Here is a 24,639-nt window from a genome sequence, read left to right as displayed (position 1 = left end):
GTTCACATACACCTACACACCACACATAACACCCCCCCACATACACACGCACTACCAGACATACCCCACACATACCACACAACACCCACACACACACAAGCCCCCCCACACACCGCACCAAACACCCTCCACATACACCCCCACACCAGTCCACACACACATATAAATACCCCCCATATAACACACCCCCCCACAGGCCACACACCCCCACACACCCTACACACACTACATACGGCACACACATCCCACTTAATGCCCCCTGCCCCCACATACACACTATATAACCCACACACATACCATATACCTCCCACCCCACAAATATACACACTCCCACCCCCACTTGTACCTCACACACACACAACACCCCCACATACATATAAAACCCACACACCCCACACATACACTTCCCACACACTCCACACACATCTAACACACTACACACACACACACACACACACACACACACACACACGTCTCCCTGGGTCCTCAGAGTCTCGTAGCCCAGCAGGTTGAGGCTTCTCTCATCAGCATTTAAGAACCTCCAGAGGAGAAGTGTAGGAACTAAACTGAGCCACGTGAAACCCCCCTTTTCTGAGGCAAAGGGAGGACCCGCGACTCAGCTGCAGCAGTCGGGCTGGGGCACACTCTGGGCTTTAACACGGAGGACCGTGCCACAGCGCCCTGACAGAATGTTCTGGAGGCAAGGAATAGGGAGGCATTTTTATTAGGAACTGTGCTCCTCCCTCGACCTCTCCGCAAAGTAAAATTAGGATATTAAATGAAATTGGGTCCTCCCCTACTCCACAGTGGGTTTTAAAAAATGTTCACAGTGGACTTTTAAATTCTCACAGTAGGCTTTTAAAAATTCTTCTGATGTTAAGTTTTTCTTTTTTTTTTAAAGAGAGAATTTTTTTAATATTTATTTTTTAGTTTTTCAATAAGAAAAACTTTTGATGGTATCAAATTGAATCACTTAAAAAAAAAAAAAAACCCTCAGCCCACCCCCATGGCTAGAAAGGCTTTACCACACTGGTTTTGAGACGATACTTGTGTTGATTTTGGGTCCCTAGCAGTTGAGAGCAGCCTTCAGATCCTCAGGGCCTCAGCCAGAGGGTGGGGTAAGAGGTCAGCCAGCCCCAGCCCTCCTCCCCGAGCCCCAGGCCCTGGCTGGCTCCCAGCCCTACTCCCCAGCACCCCAGCCTTCCCCCATTCCAGCAGGGGTTCCCAGGAGTACCGCCTTCACAGCACCCTCTTACTCAGAGATGGCGGCCAATCCTTTCTCCTCTGGAACTGGAAGCCACTAGCATCCCTCGACTTCATCGCTTCAGTTCTACCAAGAACTCATCAAATGACACGTGGCTCTTGAACAGAGTAACGTGATTCCTGCTTCACCGCCTCTCTGTGAATTTCACCTCCCCCAAGATCACTAGACAGCGACAACTGGGGCAGGGGTTCCTCTGCGTGTCCTTTCTTAGTCCCCACAGTTCTCCCACAGAGGAGATCACCAGACAGATGGTGGGTGGCCAGTTTTTAGAGGACAACTTGGGTCTGTGCTGTACAGAGGTCCCTGCTGGGTTTATCAGCCCCATTTTCTCTCAACTCTTTCTCAACAGGTATTTTACACCTTGGGGGCTCTGTTCTTGGGATTATAACTGTCCGTAATTTCATCGTCTGTCTCCCAGTTGAGGGGCGGGGTGGGGTGGGGTGGAGACTCCTATTCACTACTCAGGCCCTTGCAGGTCAGACAGCTGAGTAAATCTGAAACAAAGGGCCCCATTTCACTCCCCAGTCTCAAAGCCGGCAACTGTCCCGTGAACAGTGATGACTGTGTGGCACCATGTGCCCAGGGCTCACTGGCTATTAATCTTCACTTGCCATCCCTCCCACGCCCTTTGTGTGCAGCACGGCTCCCTCAAGTCTACCCGGCATTTAACAGCCAGTGAGGGGAAAGCAAGGGTGCAGCGACTTCCAAACAAGCACCGTGCCTAGTTGGTAGATCCAGACATATTTTGTTCAATAAACGCTTTGTTCAACTGTCACAGGGAAAAAGAGCGAAACGACTATTTCTAAGCCTATTTAGCAAGATGAGGCCTGAGAAGGAAGCTTAGATTTAAACAAGTTCTGCACCAACAAAAGATAAAACTGAGGTGTCAACCAAAGGAAGTTGCTTTTTATTCCAGAAATAGAGCTTCAACAGTGACGAGTTGGTGCTAATTAGAGAGAGGTGGAGCAGGCTGCTCTCTGCTCCTGAGTACACCCACCCCCGGACAGAACTGCTTCCAGAACTAGAAGCTTTTTCCTAACCACCCTTGAACAGTGAACTTGGCATTCCAGTGTAAGTGAAGTGCTGATCCACAACACGGCAACACCAGCTTTTTTCATTAAATTATTTTACTGGGGAAAAAAATTTCACGTTGAGCACCAGAGCAAGACAACTGTTCCAATCAGCTTAGTAGACTAGTGACAAGAACAAAGTGCCCAGGGGACAGACCATCCCTAACCATCAGGAGGCTCAGGCTGAATGCACCGGTGTCCCACAGTGCTTGTGCCACAAGTCGATGGCCTTGCTCACGATGGCATCCGAGCTGTCCTGGGGAATCTGTGAACAGCAACCAGTCTGGTGAGACAGACGTGTGTGTCTGGAACTTGAGGACCTTCTCTTATCCACTGCTCACTGATAAAACTGATTCCATGGGAGATTTTACTACTGTTCAGAAAGCACAGCATAAAAGGATTGTTTCAAAGTCACCTGAGAACATACCAAGTAGACAGCCAGGTTCAAATTCTGTACTGCCCACTGATCGTGGGGCTCAGAGCCCCTAGAATGGGGGAAATGACAGCCCAACCTCACAGAGCTGTTCACAGGATGACAGGATCATGAAAACTACTCATCACAGACACTGGCTGTTGGCCTCTGATCATGATACTTATGATTCTTTGCTGAACACATCTTCACTTAGTACTAATTATTTTCCAAGCCACTATTCAAATGTTAATATTAATTTAAAAAAATGGAGGAGGGGGGCCGGGGTTGTGGCTCAGTGGTAGAGCACTTGCCTGGCACATGAAAGGCACAGGGTTTAATCCTCAGCACCACATAAAAATAAATAAAAATAAAACAAAGGTTTTGTGTACATCTATTTTTTGAAAAAAGGATAGATTTGGGGTCCTATCTATGATATATTATTCATGCAGGCCTAACTCTCCTTCCTTCCAGGGCAAAGCTGATTCATTTGGGTCTTTTTTCAATATGTATTAGATAATACTTTAGCACACTGACTAATCCTACTGAGATTACATCTGAGACAGTAACAGAAATGAAAGAATGTACAAAATCTAAGACATCAGGGTTCTTACTCCATTGAAAAAAATTGCAGCTACATCTCCAAACATGCCTGTTTGGTAGTCACTTAGGAAAGGCACTCTGATCCCCAGTGGGCACACTTGAGCAACGGCCTTGCTGCTCAGACCAGCAGCCCCCAGACAGGGGTACACACATTACAATCCAGAGGCTAACTTTGAAAAGACATGTTTTAAGGAAAAAAAAAAGTTTATTTTAGTGTTAAAAAGATACTATATTATTTCTTGGAAATAATTTAATGCAATAAGAAATCTGGCTTGCTAACCTGACTTCATTTCTAGATTCAAAATTGAATCAAGATGCTAGGGGTGTGGCTGGCAGTGAAGCACTTGATTCCCACGTGGGAGGCCCTGGGTTCAATCCCTAGTACCAAAACAAAACAAAGAAACAAAGAGTCCCCGACACAAAAAAATGAATCAAATAAAGCACACTTACATTTTCCAGGAATTTCGTTATCTTCTCTGCATTGTTCAGTGCCATTACTTTTATTTTAAAAGTTAATAAAATTTCCACAGCTACAAAAACTAAGATTTTACAGGATCCACTTACAACTTTATCCCAAACCCTACAAAAATAAGGAGATATAATCAAATTACATACATTTGAAATTTATATTCACTAGACATCTCAAATTACAAAATAAGATCACATTACTCCTATTTTAAGTATAAGCTTCAGATAAGAACTACTGCTAAATAATCATCAAAAACAACAAAATAGATGAATCACTGAAATATATTCTTGACATAATCAGCAGCAAAGGAAAGTGGAAAGTTCACTAAAAATTACTGCCCTAAAATTGGGAACAAATTTTTACCACACACACGTCAGATAGAGCACTAATATCTAGGATATATAAAGAACTCAAAGTCTTAACACTAAAAAAACAAATAACCCAATCAATAAATGGGCAAAGGAACTGAACAGACACTTCTCAGAAGAGGATATACAATCAATCAACAAATATATGAAAAAATGTTCAACCTCTCTAGCAATTAGAGAAATTCAAATCAAAACTACTCTAAGATTTCATCTCACTCCAGTCAGAATGACAGCTATTAAGAATATAAACAGGGCTGGGGATGTGGCTCAAGCGGTAGCGCGCTCGCCTGGCATGCGTGTGGCCCGGGTTCGATCCTCAACACCACATACAAAGAAAGATGTTGTGTCCGCCGAAAACTAAAAAAAATAAATATTAAAAATTCTTTCTCTCTCTCTCTCTTTAAAAAAAGAAAAAGAATATAAACAACAATAAGTGTTGGTGAGGATGTGGGGGAAAAGGCACTCTCATACATTGCTGGTGGGACTGCAAACTGGTGCAGCCAATCTGGAAAACAGTATGGAGATTCCTTGGAAAACTGGGAATGGAACCACCATTTGACCCAGCTATCCCATTCCTGGGTCTATACCCAAAGGACTTAAAATTAGCATACTACAGGGACACAGCCACATCGATGTTTATAGCAGCACAATTCACAAGAGCTAAACTGTAGAACCAATCTAGATGCCTTCAGTAGATGAATGGATAAAGAAAATGGGGTAAATATACATAATGGAATATTAAAAGAAAATAAAATCATGGCATTTACAGGTAAATGGATGGAGTCGGAGAATAAAATGCTAAGTGAAGTTAGCCAATCCCAAAAAAACAAATGCCAAATGTTTTCTCTGATATAAGGAGGCTGATTCACAGTGGAGTTTCGGGGGAGGAACATGGGAGGAATAGACGAATTCTAGATAGGGCAGAGGAATTGGAGGGGAAGGGAGGGGGCATGGGGGTAGGAAAGACGGCGAATGAGATGGAAATCATTACCCTAAGTACATGTATAAAGACATGAATGGTGTGACTCTACTTTGTGTACAACCAGAGATATGAAAAATTGTGCTCCATATGTGTAATATGAATTGTAATGCATTCTTTTATCATATATAACAAAGTAAAATTTTTAAAACCTGAAAAAAAAATTACTACTCTGCTAGGAATGTGCCAAAGGCCCATTCCCTCCTGTTACAAACCCAACATCTTCAGGGAAAGAAAAGAAGATCCTAAACCAAAGATTTTGTTTTACTAACATCCCCCAATGCTATACAATTAGGCAACAACAAAAGAAGGACATGAAATATGAGATAAAGTCAATTTCACTGCTATCTGGAGACAGATTCCTTAAACTTCTCCAAGGGCTGAGGAGCCACTACCAATCTAACATGATCATTCTAATAATTCCTAAAACTTTGAAGGTTGGTATTAGACTCTGCTCAGTGTCTGGCATTTCTTCTCAATGAAGTCCTGGAGGGGTAAGGCTGGGACTCAGAAATGCCTAAAACACATGCCTAAGAATGACTTGCTTACACCTCACATCTTTGCCCTCAGCTCCTTTAAGGATGTCATGATTAAAGTAAGACGAAGATTCCTGCTAGATTAGGATCTGCCAACTTCTGGAAAAGATGAGCTCACACTTCCATGAACTTCTGAAGACATTTCAGGTATGACTGCTGCACAGCTACACACAGGGGACCCTCCATTTTTCTAAGTTTGTATGCAGTAATAAGCAGAATCATGTGCAGATATGGCAGCTGCTGGAGAGCGTAGCTTCAAACTACCCTCTCGTTCTAAAGCAATTTACATGCTGGGGGATGGTCACATGAAAACCAGGATTCTTCCTGAACTCCAGGTCTTTGGTCTGCTGTGAAAAAAATACTTGCCTCTGTAAACTGGATTCAGGCAGGCATCCTGCGAAGCACCTCTTGAACCAGAGATCATAAGGAAGCTTGGACACTGCCGAACACGCTCTTAGATGAGTCAGCAGTCTGCTATCTTCCAGATTCAAGTATTGTTCAAAAGCCTTTGGCTAAAGATTCAACAGGAAGAGAGATTACTCATTTCCTATGACATAATGTCACCTGATATTATAGCCTGTGATGAAAAAAAGTTTGCATGCTGAATTCAAGGAAGTGCTAGAGGATGAAACTTCAGAATCTCCCAGTCCCATGTGACACAGCAGTGCCCAGGTCAGCAACGGACAAGAGTAACCACCTCCCAAGACCGGAGGGCTTCCAGGGACACCATACTCTCCGTACTAAACCTGGGACAGTTCCAGGCAGAACAGAAGAGCTGGTCACTCTAATTGCATTAAGTTGATTCAACAGCCTAAGGCTAAATCCAAAACAAAGTTGGAATGTTATGGGAGCTGAAAAAGGCCACGACCTTAATGGCTGGTCTGCAGCAGCTGTACATTGCAGATGAGGAGGAGATAAGGAGAGGTCGAGCAAAAGAAACAGAGTGGGGTTAAGGTGTGGAGAAAGAGGAAGAATGAGACAAATAAATGGTGGCAAGAAGGAGCCAATCAGCCACTGACCAGATATGCACCACTGCTCTACTGAGCACAGGAGGTGCGGCCAACAGGGCTTCCTAAGGATGAGCACTGTACCACACAAGCCTGCACAGGGATTTCTTGGAACAGATACATAACTCAGGCACCTGGATTCTGTCTGGTAGCCTCCCTCTGGAAGACACACAGAGCCAATAGAGCCAGCTCTCCAGACCCACACTGGATTTAGGGTCCACTGGCTAGGAACGGACACTGAGGGGCAAACCCCAAGGTCTGTACTCACTGTCATGAAGAGTACACCAGATCCCATCTCACCAAAACAAATGCATGTATTTGTTATCAAATACCCATCCCTCTCCGCTCTGTCAAAAAGGCCATTCATACCCTTTCCAGTGTCCACTGAAGCAGACGTGTGCCATGCAAGCAATTGAGCAAAAGACAAGCTCAAGTCTCTGCCTTCAAGGAGCCGCAATCTGAGACAGCAGAGATGCAGCTTCAACAGAGCATGATGCTAAGATGCGGCGATGGGCAAGCAGGAAATGAGGGGCCCGTCCAGGAGAATCTTACCCACGTGTGGGAAGCAGAAACAGCTCCTCAGGAGAGGTGACAGCTGAGCTGACCCCAGAAGAATGAAGAGGAGTCAGCCAAGAAGGGACCCCATATTAACATCTGGCCCAGCTCTCCCCCCTCTTTCAGGGCTTCTTTAACTACTTTCTGTTTCTGTAACTTCACCATAAAATTATAGTTCCACTCACTATTACAGTCCCCAAGCTCCTCAAGGATATCACACACATTCCTCAAAACAAGGGGTGTTCCCAGAGGACAAGCCAAAAAGGGAAGGCCTACTCTGTTATTTGGGCCGGTTTTGCCAAAAGGTCCATGTGCATGGGTGAAACACACACATCTTTATTTTATCTTGTGGTGCTGGGGATGGAGCCTGGGCCCTGCACACACTAGGCAAGTGCTGGCACTCAGTGAGACTCCGGCCCACCCATCTCATTACGAGTACTGTGTCTCACTACGAAGAGAATTTCATCCACAAGCCAGCCCAGGTAATAAACAGGATACAGAAGAATGTTTTAAAATCATCCTCTGTTATGTCTCTTCTCCTTGATGAGACTAAAAGCTCACTGAGAGCAGGGAGCACACCTGTCTTGTTCTCTGCTGGATCTCCAGGACTCACAACATGACTTAGCATAGTAAACACCAGATATGTTATTTTTTGAGTAAGTGAATACCATGAATTAATATGAAGTTCAGGAATATACTGATAATCACTCAGTGTTCACTTTTTGCTAATTTCTTATAAATTTTTCTTCCTGATTTATAATATGCTAGTATAAGAAATCTTGAAAATGCAGAAAAGAATAAAGAATTCAAAGGTCACTTACAATCACACCATCCAGTGACAACCACCAGTCATGTGTGTTGCACCACATCCACTCTTCCTGCACACACACATGCACGTGCACACATACACACACACACACACACACACACACACACACACACATACTTCAGTCTGTCATTCCTTGGGCTCATGTTGAATATACAATTTAAGATTCTGCTTTTTGTACTCAACAAATTGTGAGTATTTTCCCAGGTTAATAAATAACCTTAAAGGGTTAGTAGCCCTAAATAGAGCTTCTAAAAATAGGGAAGGAAAGAGTCAAGAATGCTTTAGAAAACAATGCACACTGCTCTTACCCACCTGAAAAGATCCTCCACTCTGTGTGTCATAAGGAAGTACAACCTAGAGCTACCCTGAGGCACGGGTCAGCCTCAAGGATGGCAAAACTCCAAAGACTAACCACACCCACTCAGGGGAATTGGCTGTGAGGAATGGATCCACTGGTCCCAAGGATACAGAAGACCACGAGCTCTGTGAGGGGGATGGGTCATCTCTAGGAAAGTCATGTATGCATTTACCCCTTGATCCAGCCAATCTGCTTCTAGGACATCTACAACAAAACTCTCCTGGCAAACGTGAAGAGATGTAGGCACAAAGCCGCTCATCTGTAACAGCGCCTCTGTAACAACTGTAAGGTGGACACACCCACATGGCCAACAGAGAACAGGCTGAATAAACTAGGGAATGTACACATGATGGAGAAGCACAGAGCCCTGAAAAACTGTGGAGTATCGGTACCTCCCACTAGGGCAGGACGCCAGCCACATCAGGCTCACAGCAGGATGGGAAAGAATGTGTGCTGCAGGCTACAGCTTAAGCTAAGAAAACAGGTGAATTCAAACATGGATGTATATATTTTTAATAAAAGGTATTGCCTGATATCTTTGCACTCAGCAAATGGTAAATAAAATCTATTATAATTCTGTTACCACTGAACCTTTAGGTTCTAAATTTTTCCGTAAATTTTTTTCCAATATTCCCATGCACCCAAATTCTTAACTTGTTGAAGATGATAAAGCACATCATCAACAGACTGTAAACCCAACAAGAGACGCACCCATAGGAAGAGGCTGCTGCCTGCTCATTTTAATACCTCTGTTGGGCTGGCTGTGAGACAGGGCGACAGCCACACGAAGACCACTCACGTGTTCTGCTGACTGAGTACAACTGAGTTTGGGTGAAGAGGCCTTCCTGCCACGCGACTCGGGCTAGCCTCCACTCCTCGTGGCCATGAGAAGCCTTGCCAAAGAGCAGAATTCTGGAAGCTAGTGAGGAGGAAGCCTTGACGCAATCCTGGGGATGAAAACTATGCAGCGTGACAAGCACATCACTTGGAACCTCAGTGTCACTGTCGATCACCCTCGACAGTGGTGAGAAAGCAGCCTGCACCTTGTGAGCACAAATTTCTCTGGTCAAACTACAAAAATAGAAGTAACAGACCAGGATAATGGAAACTCTGCTTTGACAACAGACCAAGAGGGAGAGATCCACTGCAAGACAACAAGGAATTTCAGGACAGCACCGTTCAAACCAAAGTTCAACAGGCAAATCGCCTGAAGCCCAAATCAAACAGCATCGACAGGAAGTTTAGCTTTTCTTATAGTCCAAAGACCTCTTTTAAAAAACTACGTGTCAGGCACTATATTGTATTTACTAAAATAAACTCTGTTTTTACCAATGAGGAAATCAAAGTTTATGGGACATTAGATTTTTCCCATTCTAAAATTCATTCCTAAAAAGAAAACTCAAGAATATCCAAGGCATTTCTGAAAAGGAAAGAGGGAACTTTTCCTACCAGCTATCAAAATATACTAGAAATCTGTACTAACTGAACTATATGGGCCTAAGAGTAGACAAATAACTCAATGGAAAAAAGAACCTGGAAAAGAGGTACAAATACAAGCAGCGATGCCATATATAATAAAGATGGCATTTTGAATCTGAGGGGAAAAAAGGGAAAAAGTAGTGTGTTCTGCCAGTTACTGTGTGACCTTGGGCAAATGACTGAATCTCTCCTTGCTTCAGTATTTTCATCTGTAAACACAGAGATGATATGCCCTGACAAGAAGTAGTTGATTAATAAGGGAAATTTAGCACTCCTGACATGAAGAATATTCTCAGTGTGCTAACCAGAGGGGGAGAGAGTGCACTGGTAGGACTGTGGTGTTGTAGGCAGGTATAAAAAAGTGGTGTCTGATACCTCTCGTGAGAAATCCCTGGGAAGGGAGACTAAACTGAAAATGTTAAGCATTTTTTAGATGTTAAAAGAATATATGTTTTTAAATCTTGGGATGGAAAGGTTGTTTTAACATATAAAACAAGCAAAAGAATACTGAAACTCCACTTTATCAAAACTTAAAAGTCTTACTCAACAGATGGGGATGATTCCCAACATGTGCAGTAGGTAAAGGATAGACTTCCAGACTATGCTCATGATTCCTGAGAGGAAAGAATAAACAGAAATATGCAAACTGCTCGACCTCTCCCAACACTGCAGATACACAACTGAACATGAGAAGCACTTCACCAGCAGATGGACAAATGCTTCAGAGATGGACACCATCAGGTGCAGACACTGGGGTTGAAAAGAGGAGACCTCATAGTCTGTCTGGGGGGCATAAACTGATATGGAGTTTAAGATTTTAACAAGGCACACACAGATTTTAAAGATGTCTCCCCTTCACCTGCATACTGGCTTAGAGGCCCCCACCTAGAGGAGACACACACACAGGGAACTTACAGAGGGGTCTCCTGTCAGCACGCCTCTGCCTCCTCATTATGCCAAACTCACAACAGGAAATACTATGAGTGAATTAGAAGGGAAAGTGGTTCCATATGAATGGCTCCCACTACAGAACTGCCTCCAACTTCTAAAAAATTAGCACCGAGCACCTCACCCCTAGAGACTGATATAACTGGCCTGGGTGGAGGACAAAGGGTGGCAGAAATTGTACTGAAAGAAGCCAGGTCTGAAAACTATCTGTACCAACATGGAAACTTCTCTAAGCATTACGTTAAAAATAAAAATAAACACAAGAACTACAGGGCCACATGTACATGAATGATGCTACTTAAGTGCTTTTTAACATCACTTTACACATGTGTGTGCGCGACAGTCTAGAAGAATACTCACCAGGTGACAGCAAGGTTTACTGCTTAGAGAAGGTAAGGGGGTGGGGGCAGGTGGTAAAGATTTAGGAAATCAGAGATTCATCTGGATTATTTAACTTCTTTTAAGAATATGTTCATATACTACTTACGTTCCTAAAAATAATGCCACTGACTCCAATATTAAATAAGAAAAGCTAATTAAACCATATATAATTGAGATCTCCTGATTTAATTAGGCAACTAGCATTACATTTACTTATGCTCCCCATCCATGATTCAGTTATTTTTATTGAAATCAATTAGGTGGATCAAATTTTAGAACCCTAAAAATCAAATTTTACTCAACTGAAATACATAATAACTGTTTTCATAAAAGCTCCATGAACCTGAAGGGCCCACGGCCCTCCCTCTTGGTCAGTATTTGGACTCCAGAGTGATCCCCAGGGCTCACCTGCCTCCACCACCACTCCACATTCCCTCTCCCCCCAGAGCACAGTAACCATATCCTGTACAACCTTCAAATGAACAACTCAATAACCAAGGAAAACATACAGATTCATTCCTATACACGAGCTGACTAAGGGGGGAAAAAGAGAATGGTCAAGGGAAACTGGCTTACCCCTCAAGCTAGTGCCCTTTGGCTGTCAGGATCCCCAAGCCAGGGCCCGGGGCAGAGAGCTGGTGCCTGGCCCACGTCCACACACCCCTCCTTCACTAACTGCACCCCATTTTAACAGGAGATGAACATGTGCCAAGCTTTTAAAATCCATGTGTCCCAGAATCCACAGCAGGTGGAGGCCAGCAGCAGACTGTCCCCAATTCATGATGGCTTAGCTTAAGATTTTTTCACTTTACGACAGTGTGAAATGATATGCATCCAGTGGAAACTGTCCTTCAAACTCTGACTCTGGACCACTTCCCAGGACATCGCCATGTGGTCCGACAGCCCTAGCCCAAGAAGCCCATGATCCTGAAGGTGACCCCCCACACTCAGTGCACAGGCTGCGGAGCTCTGGTGTCCAGCAAGTGAAGTGTATGAAACACCTCCTGACTGGAGACTTTCTTACCTTACCAGAAGAGTCCCTGCACACATGCAGAAGGAAACCTGCTTAAGGGTGGCAGGCTGGACAGACATGTCCCTCTTCCTCCTTCGCCTTTTTTTTCTCTTCCATTCTAGGCTTGAACCCAGGAGTGCTCTACCACTGAGCTGCATCCCCAGCCCTTTTCATTGACATACAGTCTCGCTCAGTTGTCTAGTCTAGCCTTGAACTTGCAATCCTTCTGCCTTGGCCTCCCAAGCAGCTGGGATTACAGGCATTCACCACCACGCCCAGTTGTTCCTTCATTTCTTTTTCCTTCCCTTCTTTCCAGCCCAGAATGTGGATGCCATAACTATCAGTCCAACAGCTACCTTGTGAACAGTAGAGAAAGAATTCTGGAGCAAAAAAACAGAAGCAGAAGTCCTATCTTCCCCATGGCAGGACAGTCCCAGCTCTGGTCTGCCTCACCTCTGAACTTCTGATTACATGAAAGAAAACAAGCTTCTTGGGCTTCCATTATATGCAGGCAAATATACACCTTAACTAATACAGAGAGATCATTCTCAATATATTCAGTGGATTCTGGAACAGGGTAAGGAACACCACGGAGCAGGGGTTGGCACACTCTGGCCTGCAGCAGGGCACTGCCAACCCCAACCATTCTCCAGTGCGCTGTTTGCTTTTGTGCTCCAACAGCAGAGCTTGCCTGGTTACAACAGAGACCATCTGGCCCACCAAGCTGGAAATATTTACCATCCGTCTCTTACAGAAAACCTTGCTGAGTCCTGCAACAGAGGCTTCCCTCCTAACTGTAGCAGCGGCAGGGGGTAAGAGTATTCACTGATGACCCCAGGACCACTGCTCACCCCTCAAAAGCCCCAAACAAAACAACCCCTCACCAGCTGGGGTAAAGAATCCCGGTACTTGTTGTTTAGCTGGTTCACAAAGCATCGGATGATCCAGTAACAGTCGACACTGTCTTCCACCATCTCTTCCATGGCTTTAGCAATGGCAAGAAATACTTCATCCTCTGGCTCCTGCAAGGTTAATAATAAATCTCAAGAGCAAGGCAGGAGAAGGGAGGAAGACACATTTCTTTAACAAAAATGAAACCTTGCCCCCTAAATTTTGAAAAGACTGCATTAATAAATCAAAATGGGATCAAAAAGCAGAGTTCACCAGTAAAGAGCAGAGCAAGGGGGAGATGAGCATGGGCGTCCATAGGAATCCGCTCCAATCAGTGTAGCTCATCAACAGCTGGGTTCCAGGTTGAGCACACAAATTCTCCAACTTCTAACACTAACCTATCACAAGTCAATGTCCATTATGAGCAAGGCACTGACTCTCCACCCCAAAATATTCTCAGAGCTGGATGAAAATTCTTCAAACAGATGTGATCAATAGAACAAACAGTACCCAAAGAGATCGACAATACAGTAATTTGCAAATACTGAAGGACTCAAGAAACTAAGGTTTTACTATATTTCAAAGCATCCATACATGCCTTGAGAATTTTGTTCTGACTTTAAGCATCTAAAAAATTAATATCCTTAGAATCAGAACTTTAGGAATCAAAAGAATGGCATTTCTCAAAGTATGCATCAACACCCAGATCTGAAAGTAAACCCTCAAGTAAATTTCAACAGAATAAGCTATAAGATTACTCGAACCTTATGTGGAAATGTACTTTGTTTTAAAACACCATTATTATCTACAAAAGTTTTACATTTTCACCTCAGCTTTCATGTGTGAAGGATTTTAATGTTAAACAGAAACTAGTAAGTATCATTCTACTTCCCTGGAAAGTCACATTTTATTAAAAAGTATCTCATTTTTAAGGCTTCTTCCAACTTGTTAATATTCTATAAAATGTCAAGAGTAGCAGAGCTAGGATCATAGAGAATAAATTTCCCTAACCATTTTTTTTAAATGTGTTCAGAGAAGGAGAGAAAAAAAAGAAAAGTCTCCTTTCTGGGGTTCCCAGGCAGTCCTGGGCACAATGCAAGGTCCCTGACTGCTTCCTCTTTAAGGGAAGAGGACCAGTGCCCTTCAGGCACCACATTCCTGGCCATGCACCATCATACAGTCTTTTTAATCGCACAGATTAAAAATTAAAAAAAAAAAATGATTGGGGCTCTATGCCAGGGGAGGGTGTGGTGTCATGCTCAAAAAATACACTCCAACAGCATGTGTGCCCAAGATTGCAATGAAGGTGTCGGGGCTTGGAGCCAGGAAAGGTTGAACAGGGTGGGGTGGGAGCTGCAGCCCCTCATTTACGTTTCTTGAGCTACCAGATTATCTAACCTAGTCTAATGTGTAGGTTGAGAACTCGTGTGGTGCTCGAAACCCCACTGCACCAGTCAAGTGAAAAGTTCTACTTATTATTTAGGTATCTTCTCTCTTGACAAATTCAGTAGAAGTAGATGACCTTTATTAGCTCTGAGGTTTGTCCATGGGTTCCACATCATTAACTGCAAAAACAAAAATAAGTCCAAGCCCAATCTACAATAAAATGAACATTTTATAGAATAGCCAGGCTCTCAAACAAATCCCTGCTTGGACCATGCAGCCTGTTCACCTAACAAACACATAAAACCTTCATTAAAATGCCCAGAGAGGACTGTACCAAAACAGCCAGAGCTTAGATTCTATAGTTATTCCTTCCTCTTCCCTCTCTCATAACAGTAAGTAGTCCAAGTAACGAGAGTGAAAGGTTTGCTACAGATGAAGTTTAAAAAACGGTTGGGATCCAGTGAGGTTAGAAGAGGAAACAGATAAGGCCAAGGAGGTGTGAGGGGTGATGAGAGGTCAGGGTGAGGAGGCGGTGAACATCCAGGACTATCTGCACCCTGAGGGTCAGGGCCAAGGAGCCCAAGGGCCTGCAAGCCAGGGCCAAGGGTTGGTTACACACAGGGAAATGGGTAAAGAAGAAAACACACTGAGGCCCCATCATGGGGCCTCTCCACATAGGCAACCAGAGGAACTGGGAGCACGGACACAGTGACAGCCAGAAAGAACCTGAGACACTGGAGTGGGAGTCGACCCAACAGGTGAACTCAGGGTTTTTAATACAGACAGACAGATAGATAGATGGAAGGAAAGAAGGAAAGAATGTGATGTACAGGGGCTGAGCTCAATGTAGAGCACACATAGCACGTGAGGTACCACGTTCAATCCCCAGTGCCACACAAAACCACCCACCCATCCACCCAGGGGACATGGTGAATACCAGTGTGAGTATGTGCACAGAGATTTCCTAGCTTCTGCTCAGAGTGCCTGGAAACAAAGAGAGCCCAGGAAAAAAGGAGCACATTTAGTGCCAGGTCTGTGAATATCACATCCCCTCCAAAAAGAGAGGGTTGGTACCACAGTCGCTCAAGACGAGCCTGGAACATCTTGTGCCAGAAAGTTAGGAAACATGCGAAATGATGGGAACTTGTCAAAATGACACAGGTGTCAGATGCAAAGTGCTCCCAAAGGCCAAATCTGGCACATTCTGAACACAAAAAGAAATAGGGCAGTAACAGATTACAGGTCACTGAATAAGAAAGGATCATAAATCCATATTGATATCTATAAGCAAGAGAGGGGAAAAGTCCTCCTGATAGAAGCAAAACAACTAATAACCACAGAAGGAATAAGGGAGTAGAAAACCACCATTTGGCAGAGGACTAAAAACTTTCAGACAAGAATTATTAGTTGTTGGGTATTTATAAGCCTCAACCTCACCACAAGTTACATATTAATCACAAAGAGGAAAACAGTAACACTGCAGTGGAGAAGGCTGCAGACACCACCTTCACCAGGTGATCAGGCCAGCAGCAACAGAAGCGATCATCACACCTCTGTGGCCTTCTTGAACAATGCATAACCAGATTTTAATCACGAGGAAACATCCGACAAACTCAGATGGAGGAAAATTCTACTGCCAGTACTCTTCAAAAGTTTCAAGATCATGAAAGAGCAAGAGAGACTGTGGAACTTTCTGGATTAAAGAAGACATGGCACCTGGGATCAGAAGAAGGGCATGAGTGGGACAGTCGGCAGATTTCAGTAAGATCTTTAGATTAGTTGCTAGAGTAGGATCGTGGCTAGCTTTCTGGGTCTGATCACTACACCAGGGTCATGAACGATACAGTTGAGGATGCTGGTAAAGGCGTCTGGGGACACTGCACTACTTTTTCTATTTCCAGAAGTATTTAAATATGAAACATTAAAATTCAAAAATTTCTTGAAATCATCAACAAATGGTGAAACTCATGGGCAAAAGTTTAATAAGAAATAATCATGTAGCTGAGATGAACATCATCATCCTAAGTACATGAATGAAGACACGAATGGTGTGACTCTACTTTGTGAACAACCAGAGACAGGAAAAGTTGTGCCCTACATGTGTACTACAAATTGAAATGTACTCTGCTGTCTTGTATAACAAATTAGAATAAATAAATTTAAAATTTTTTAAAAATTTCTCACACACAAAAAATCATGTAGTAGTTTTACAGTCTCCACAAAGGGAACAATAACTTTTCAGTGCCAACCCCAGCAGGCACACCATCACCAGGTGATCAACACTAGCATTACCTCTCATGGGACAAATCCACATTCTGTGCCTCCTGATACAACACATGGAGAAGGACGTGACCCATGTGATATTCCCACTGAGTGGACACCTGGATCTCGTCAGGAGGAAGCACCAGCCAGAATTAAAGTGAGGGGCTTTCTAAAAATGACCTATACCCCTCAAAATGTCAAAAGCATGAAAGATAAGAAAATTGAAGAAATTGTCCCAAATTGAAGAGAATAAAGCAACATGACAACACAATGCAATTCATAATTCAAAATCAATCTTCATCCAGAACTTTGTTTGTTTGTGACAAAGGGCATTACTGGGAAAAATTGTCAAGTTTGAATGAAGTCTGTAGATTACATGTTAATATTCTATCCCCATGTTAACTTCTTAGTTTTGATGACTGTACTAGGATTATTTTATAGGTGAGTTCTTGTCTTCAAGAAGTAAACAGTGGCCTATATTCCCGAGACTGGCTTAAATACTAGTTGTTTTCATATTAATTGTTCACCAAAAAAGTAACCCTTTGCTGTCTTCTTTATTGCTGTCCTAGCATAAATCTTGCCTATGTATACCCTGTCCAGTCACCTGCCAACTGCCACCGGGAACCTCTGGACTGCTGTGATGCTGAATATCCTTAACTGTCCATGCCCCAGCCGACAGAAAACAAGGACTTTGGGTCACTTCCCCCAACTTCGCCCTCTTTCAGCATAAAGTAGCTGAGAGATATCGTTGCCCACTTTTCCACAGAAATGGAAGGTAGAAATTGACAGTGGGGAAATGTAACAGAGGTCCCTTCACCTTCTGAATGTAGCCTTCATGGCTCTAAGGCTTATTTTTTTTTTAATGTTTCTTTTTTTTTCTCTCTTCTCCCCTCTTGCCCTCCCTAACAAGATTAGGGAGACAGTGGTATCTTTTCTTCCCGTAGTTAAGTGCCCTTGAACATACCCACTACAGGAAGGAGACGTCTGCTCAGGATCTGGTAAGTGAATATCTTCCAAATTAACCAATGAATCCTAACATGCCATCAGGGTGCCCTGGGACTGCCTACTAGAGCACACCTGGAATATAACCCTCCAAGGGACCCTTTAAAACTCTCCTGACTGGGAGAGTCTTTGGGACAGGAGTCCCCCCTATGTTTCTCCTTTGCCAGCAAAGCAATAAACCTACTTTATCCTTTATTCCCCCCCCACAAAAAAAGGGAAGAAGTATACAGTGAAGATATCTGAGGTCCTGGCGCATCATGTCCACATCTTACTCTCAAATGGTTTTAAAAAAGGAGCATGTGTGGATTTATAGGAAAAATGACAAAGCAGATGCCTTAAAATGTTAACAATGGGAATCAGAAAAAACAGTATACTGGAATTCTTGATAATAGTTGCAATTTTTCTATAGGTTTGTAATTACATTCCCATGTGCCATGTGATTACATCTGCAAGAGACCCAATATATGATTGTGGTCCCATAAGATTAAATTGCCTGGTCATGGTGGTCTTAATTTGAGTAAATATACTCGGTAATGTCTGCATAACAACAAGATGGCCTTACAACACATTTCTCAGAAGTATCCCTGTTGGTAAACAATGTACGACCGTACTTAAACTATAGTTTTAAAAAGTACACAAGGTCAGAATGTACAGGGTCATGGATGCCAGATAAAGATGTGCTATTCATGCTACTCACAATGGGGCGTCAGTGAAAGTTTCTAAGGCAAACCTCATGCAATCAAAGGCTGGCAGACGGGACAGTCAAGAGTTGGGCTATGTGTTGAGCAAAAGTGACCACTAACCAGTGGGAAAGATGGGCTTCGAGGCAACTTCCCACACTCCAGCTGGTACATGCGGAGATAGACTTCAACGTGAGGCGTAGCGTCATTGACAAAGCGAACCACTTTCAGAGCGTGAAGGACATCAGAGTACTGCTCCTTGCGGTACATCATCACCTGGGCATGAGACTCATGGTGTGGAGGCAGGATCCCTACAGAGACCCAGAAGGAAAACAAAGGCAGAACCCTGAGACACTACTCCAAATCTCTCTTGTATTAAAAGAATCGTATAAGAAGCAGCTCATGAGAGACTAGAATCCACACAAATATTTAGTTACCATATAGATTCTTTATAATTTCTCACTGTAACAATCTGAAATTTAAATGCTATCAACATTTGAATGATGACACATCATTATATTAAAGAGAAATGAAATGACACCACCAAAGCTTTTGAATAAGTATGCCACATGATTTCAAGATAATAACCACATCAATTATAATAATGGTTTAACTCAATTTGGGTTGTCAGCCCGTGCCACTGTTAGCTTTTAAAGGCCTCTATCTGGATCTGGCACTTGGCCTCCTGTACTTCAGAAACACCAACAGTCTGCTGAATCATTCTCTTCCCAATAGTTAAAACTTGTTCACAAAATATCAAATGTTCAGGGCCATACAAGTCCCTGATCTTCTTTGACGAGGTCAACTTATACTTCATCGTCATGACATTTTATACTCATCACTACGTTAAATGTGGGATATACTCATTAGCTTTGGCATAAGAACCACGTCTTTTTTTTTTTCTTTTCTTTTGTTAACAAGCAAATGATATGAAAAAAATATACAGGAAAGACCACTGGACAGTAACGCTATGGTCTTCTCCCAGACATGCAAACACCAGGACTCTCACAACAATGTCAGTCCCTCTGCATGTGTCTCCTCATCTAACAGAGGCAGGAAGTGGGCAAACACTTAACTGAAAGTTCTCTGCAGAATCAGCACCCCAAGAGTCCTCATAAGAAAAAGTACCATCGCTACTAAGTATATCTGAGGACAATGAATTGTCAAGGCTTTCAGCTTTACTTTTTCCAGCCTCACTCAGTGAACCAGGCTGTACAGAAGCACAGACTATGGAGCCAAAGTTCCTGGGTTTAATTTTTTGCTCTACAATTAACTGACTGGAGGACCTGCAGCAATTTTCTCCATCTCCCTATGCCTTAGCTTCTCCATCTGAACGCTGGGAACAGTAACCCCTAATTCTACACAGCTGTTGTGATGAATACACAGATCAGTGTACATAAAGCTTGCAGAAGAGTACTTGGGCAGGCTAAGCTAGGATGAGCATTTTGACTATGGCTCCCTCTTCAAAGCACCATAGATCCAGATTTCCAAAGAACATTCCAGAAACAGCAGTCAGATGAGCTCAAAGTCTCTAGCTAAAAAATCTACTTAAATGTTCCTTTTCCTGAAATGAACCTACATGTACCGTAGCTTCAGGGCTCCATGCAGGCTTTCAGAGAAGCCAGGGGACACACTGAAGAGTTCTACACATCTGGGCCGATACACATGAGACAGATGTAGCTGGACCTTCTTCACACCATTAACAGCAGCCCAGTGCTTCCCACATTAAATCTTAAACCTGTTTTCTAAGAGTTGGTTCTAAAAAGTCTAACATTTACCCAAAATGTTACCAGGAAGCCAGCATCCAAAAATCCCTGAGCAATCAAAAACCTGTGCTAAAAAAAGTCCTTTATAATGCGACAGCTCTAAATTCCCAGTGCCTTTAACTCCAAACAGAGCAATGACTTACATGATAAAGGTAAGAAAAACAGAGGTGAAGATAAGCCCCATAGGCACTGGCACTCAGGAACGCTTCAGAGCACAAGGGTACTGACTAATCCACTGGAGTCACTAAGACATGTGGTACTTCCCAGCAGAACTGAACCCTGCCACCTTGGAAGGAATTTATTTTGATGGTCCCTGGAAATAGTACGATTTAGGCAAAAACACTCAAGACAAAAACTCAAATAACTGTCCCCACATCTGCAGATTGTGAGTGCACAAAGGCTGAAAGCTGCACAACAAAGTGTCATTGTGCAGTGCTTCCTGGGCGGTATTCTCTGCCTCCATATTATACAACCACACTTAGGACTGCAGGTTTCGCAAGCCCTGAAAATATACACATTTTAAAAAGAAAGTGAGGTTCATAATCCAGCCTACCTTCAAGTGAGCTCTACAAAAAGCTTAAGCCCCAGCTCTATCTCCTGACAAGGGCTCTGAGGCCTTAGGCAAGTCATTTTCTGCACACTTAAAAGGGATACAGAGGCCTAACCCAGGGGAATTCTAGGGTTACTCTGAATAACTTAGGTACACTACTCAGCTGAGTGACAGGCACACAGGGAGACCTAGCAAATAACAGTAATAGTTCCTATTTCTGATAAAGCACTGCTATCCCAGAGCTGACAAATTTGAATTGTTTTTTAAGAAAAAAATGAGAGGTGATAATAAATGTGTATTATGTGCTTCAGTGGGCTCAGTAATGGCAGGGAAAAAAATCTTGGGCGCCAAGGGGATGCTGCCAGCTACTTTTGGTACCTTTTGTTCCAGAGAAACTAAGTAAGTCAGTTCTTCTCATTTCGCCACTCATCACTGAAAGTGACTCACTCACACTTCTAGTAGAGTGACTCCTTTTGACTCCAATAGCTCCACTACTGAGACTCACAGAAATCTACAAGCAATTTAGCTCAATATTCTAACTGTACAGATGCAAAAACTGAGGCCTAGTATCTTGGGTTTTCCTCCAGATTTCTGGGCTGACAGCAAAGACCAATTCTCTTCTCTCCTAGCCCAAAGTTCTTTCCACATTTTATTTCAGGAACTTTATTTTGCATTACTAATAAACTGATACTCAAGAGTAATATTTAATGTATTGCTGCTAAAGTTACCATCTTAAAGGGTTTTATAGTGAGCAGTCTTCTGAGGAAGACCCAAGATACAGCAAAAAACACAAATAAATCCTCCTTGTTCTGACTAGAGGATGAAAAATGATCCCAATATTCAATATTTTTGAAGATACATTTACCAACTCCTGGGTTTCATACCTAGGAGCACCTTCCATACCAACGCTCGGTACATGGATGGAAGAGGGAACCTCTGGCTGAAAGTGCAAAGTTTCTCAATATCTAAAGAAGAATGAAACAAGTAGTTAGATGCTTTTCATGCTCATCACAGTATGTAAAATACATTTCACGTTTTAAATCTGAAAGTACAGTTCAGATATTTCTTCAGGGGAATCGGCAAATTTAGGAAAGGCAATATTGATCTGGTTTTTAGATAAAGTCTTCCAACAACTTAGCTATTCAAAACAATTATAATCAATAGCATAAGAGAGGCATTTGGCATATATTTATTACATTCCCTATAATATTGGTAGCAGTTAAAATTATAGGATTTATTTTATTTAATCCATACTATAAGTATGTTGGGTAGTAACAGTCCTGAAGATGCAGAAACTGAAGCTCAAGGTAGTTAAGTGACTCTGCCAATTCCGATAGCTACTAGCGGTATAGTTAGCCTGAAAATCCTGATAAATTATACTTAACAGCTATGAGCCTCTATTTCTCTACTTATTAAAGGAGAAGATTAATGCCAGCATACTTAAAACACAGACTATATAATGAGGACTAATGACCAGATGATAAACATTTGTGAAACTTTATAAACACTCTAGATGGGTTGAGGATGTAGCTCAGTAATGGCTTGCCTGCCTAGCATGCATAAGGCCCTTGATTCAATCCCAGCCCTGCAAAACAAATAAACAAAAATTACTCTGTGTAAATAAGATATTATTTTTAACTATGGTTTAGCTTGTTCCACTTTGATCAATGGTGGGCTTTATTATTACTAGCCTAAAATATCAATATATAATACACCTTAATATTTCCATAAAAGAATATCATGACTGAGTTGTTGCAGAAGTTTACCTAGAAGTTATGACGACATATCTGAAATTCAAGAAAATATGCAGGCATAATAAGAAAAAACAGTCTTGACTTTTTAAGAGGCCGTGCAAAAACTTCTGGCTCTCAGTTAAGTATAAGTCTGAAAAACCTACAACTTTTTTCAAAATATACCAATTTGTCACCATGTCACGAACAAATGTATCAATAACACCCTGGATTGTGTGTGGGGGGGGGGGGATTGAGCCCAAGGCCTTGACCCCTGGATGTCTTTTAAGGTAATTATTTACTTTGGAACACCTAGAATGACTGAGAATCAATGAGCTTAATTAAATATATAAAACTCACCCAGGCGGTCATCTTTCAGGAGGATTTCCAGTGATTTCTTTTCTTCAACTCCACGAAACCCCACTTTCTCATAATATACTGAACGAAAGTTTCTCTGAGAGTCCTCAGTCATGTTTCATTCTTGGAGGAAAAAGAGACAGACATAGGAAAAATAAATAAGTGAGCCTAGAAACAAAGAATGAAAATTTAGACAACTTTTCAATGATTTTCTCCACCTTTTCAATTAGTTGAATAAACTGTCTCCCCTTACACAGGACTCAATATTAAATCTTCCCATTCACACAACTCTAACATTGTTTCATCTATGCACCTTAACCAAAAACCAAAACAAAAGCCAACAATCCTCTGCTTAAATAGATGGCACGAGGTTCATGCACTAGGGTTCCTATTTTTACTTATTAGAGCTCCTAGCACAATGAAATATTCTATGTCTATTATAAATGTGCAAGGAAAAAAATTAGTGAAATGGGAAGACCAGATATGTTATCAGAAGGGGTTCCAAACAGTATATGCTATAATTCTGGTTTTGTTTTTGCCAAAGACTATGATTTTTTTACTAATTTTAAAAATTAAGACTATATTTCAAAATGTTAGCAAGGCAATCTTTCTGTACTAAGATCCCAGATGATTTTAATTTTCTTTCTTAGCAATGCTTTCTAAAATGGGCATTTTGCAAAATGAGATATTATGTAAAAGTAAAAAGACACAAGTCCTTCCCTTATTTCTCTTTTACTCTTAAACACAGTTCTATCAAATGTAAATATTAAAATTCAAAACCCACAACAGATAACAGCAGTAAATTATAACCAGAAGTGGGTAAGGAATTTAGGCAGTTGACAAGTGATACCAGAGTTAGAGGCAGAAAAAACGATTTAAAATCTGGCATGAGAATTCAACCGCTCAGTGGTCTCCAGTTCTTTCAAAATATTGACTTCATAATATTGATGGTAAGTCAAGAAAAAAAAATGGAATTAATTTGGTGTTTCAAGAACAGTAAAAATGGAATGCACTTTCCAAAAACTTATTGCACTGCCTCACCCAAATGCTTAAAGTGCTGGTGCAAAAAAAAAAAAAAAAAAGTCTTCAAGAGTTAAAAATCTAGACATTCCCAATGACCAGAAAGGAGTTTCGTCCTTACTGAACAGTTAGCTTCTGAACCGATTCAGACACAAGATTAGGATTCATTTAGGAAAATCAATTCTAAAGGACACTGAGCTTTGACGACCCATCAGATGTTTAAAAACAAAAGCAAACTAACTCATTAACATGCAGAATGAGTTTGAAGATTTATTTTTTTAAAAGCATTCAAACAGCTGCACAACGATAAGGTCCTGTGGCCTGAGGACAACCGTTCTTAGACTGTACTATTAAGGCAAAGGCCCTTTTGAAGGAAACACTGCCCATTACACCTCCTGCCGCGAGCGTCCGCCCGGTGGGAAAGGTAAACACAACTGGCCCCAGACCGCAGGTCCCGCGGTCCCTGTCAGGTATGCTTCACCTCCAGGAGTGGGAGCACACCCGGGTTCACACTGAGAGGTCCGGGGAGGCGGCGGAAGCCGGGCCGCTGACAGGCCGGCGGGCACCGACCGGGCCAGCGAGCGAGCGGGTGGCGAGTCCCAGCCAGCGCGGGAAGGCAGCTGGGACACGGGCCAGCTCTCGGCCAGACCCGGAGCCACTACCCGACGCCGTCGCCCCTGCCGCCCCGGCCGCCGGACGTGACGTCACCTCCACGTGGGGTGGGCCCG

The 24,639-nt window shown here is 42.6% G+C and overlaps 1 protein-coding gene across 2 annotated transcripts; it reads right to left on the bottom strand.

Moving 5' to 3' along the window:
• Positions 1–1,681: 1,681 nt before the first annotated feature.
• Positions 1,682–24,639, bottom strand: LOC308650139 (TBC1 domain family member 7). Of its 2 annotated transcripts, XM_081296128.1 has the most exons (8): positions 24,393–24,638; positions 22,895–23,014; positions 21,689–21,769; positions 18,612–18,799; positions 13,152–13,289; positions 6,065–6,210; positions 3,797–3,926; positions 1,682–2,599 (listed from the first exon to the last, which is right to left on the bottom strand). In XM_081296128.1, the coding sequence occupies exons 2-8, from the start codon at positions 23,004–23,006 to the stop codon at positions 2,513–2,515; spliced, it is 882 nt and encodes a 293-aa protein (XP_081152254.1). In that variant the 5' UTR covers positions 23,007–23,014; positions 24,393–24,638; the 3' UTR covers positions 1,682–2,512. The 2 variants fall into 2 exon arrangements, with proteins under 2 accessions (XP_081152254.1, XP_081152255.1); XM_081296129.1 differs by lacking the exons at positions 1,682–2,599; positions 3,797–3,926 and adding an exon at positions 3,986–4,540 and having other exon boundaries at positions 24,393–24,639.

The sequence above is a fragment of the Spermophilus citellus genome (assembly GCF_964194105.1).
Source record: "Spermophilus citellus genome assembly, chromosome: 5".
Lineage (NCBI taxonomy): Eukaryota > Metazoa > Chordata > Mammalia > Rodentia > Sciuridae > Spermophilus > Spermophilus citellus.
Note: the sequence above shows the minus strand (reverse complement) of the source record. Positions and strands in the feature narration are given on the sequence as shown.

Bases quoted from the DNA above. Each gene is read 5' to 3' on its own strand.
- LOC308650139 (XM_081296128.1), bottom strand. From the start codon at position 23,006: ATGACTGAGGACTCTCAGAGAAACTTTCGTTCAGTATATTATGAGAAA. The intron at 21,770-22,894 runs GTGAGTTTTATA...ATTCTTCTTTAG, and splicing joins CCTGAAAGATGACCGCCTGG to ATATTGAGAAACTTTGCACT. The intron at 13,290-18,611 runs GTTAGTGGTCAC...TTAACCTTGCAG, and splicing joins GAAGCCCATCTTTCCCACTG to GAGCCAGAGGATGAAGTATT.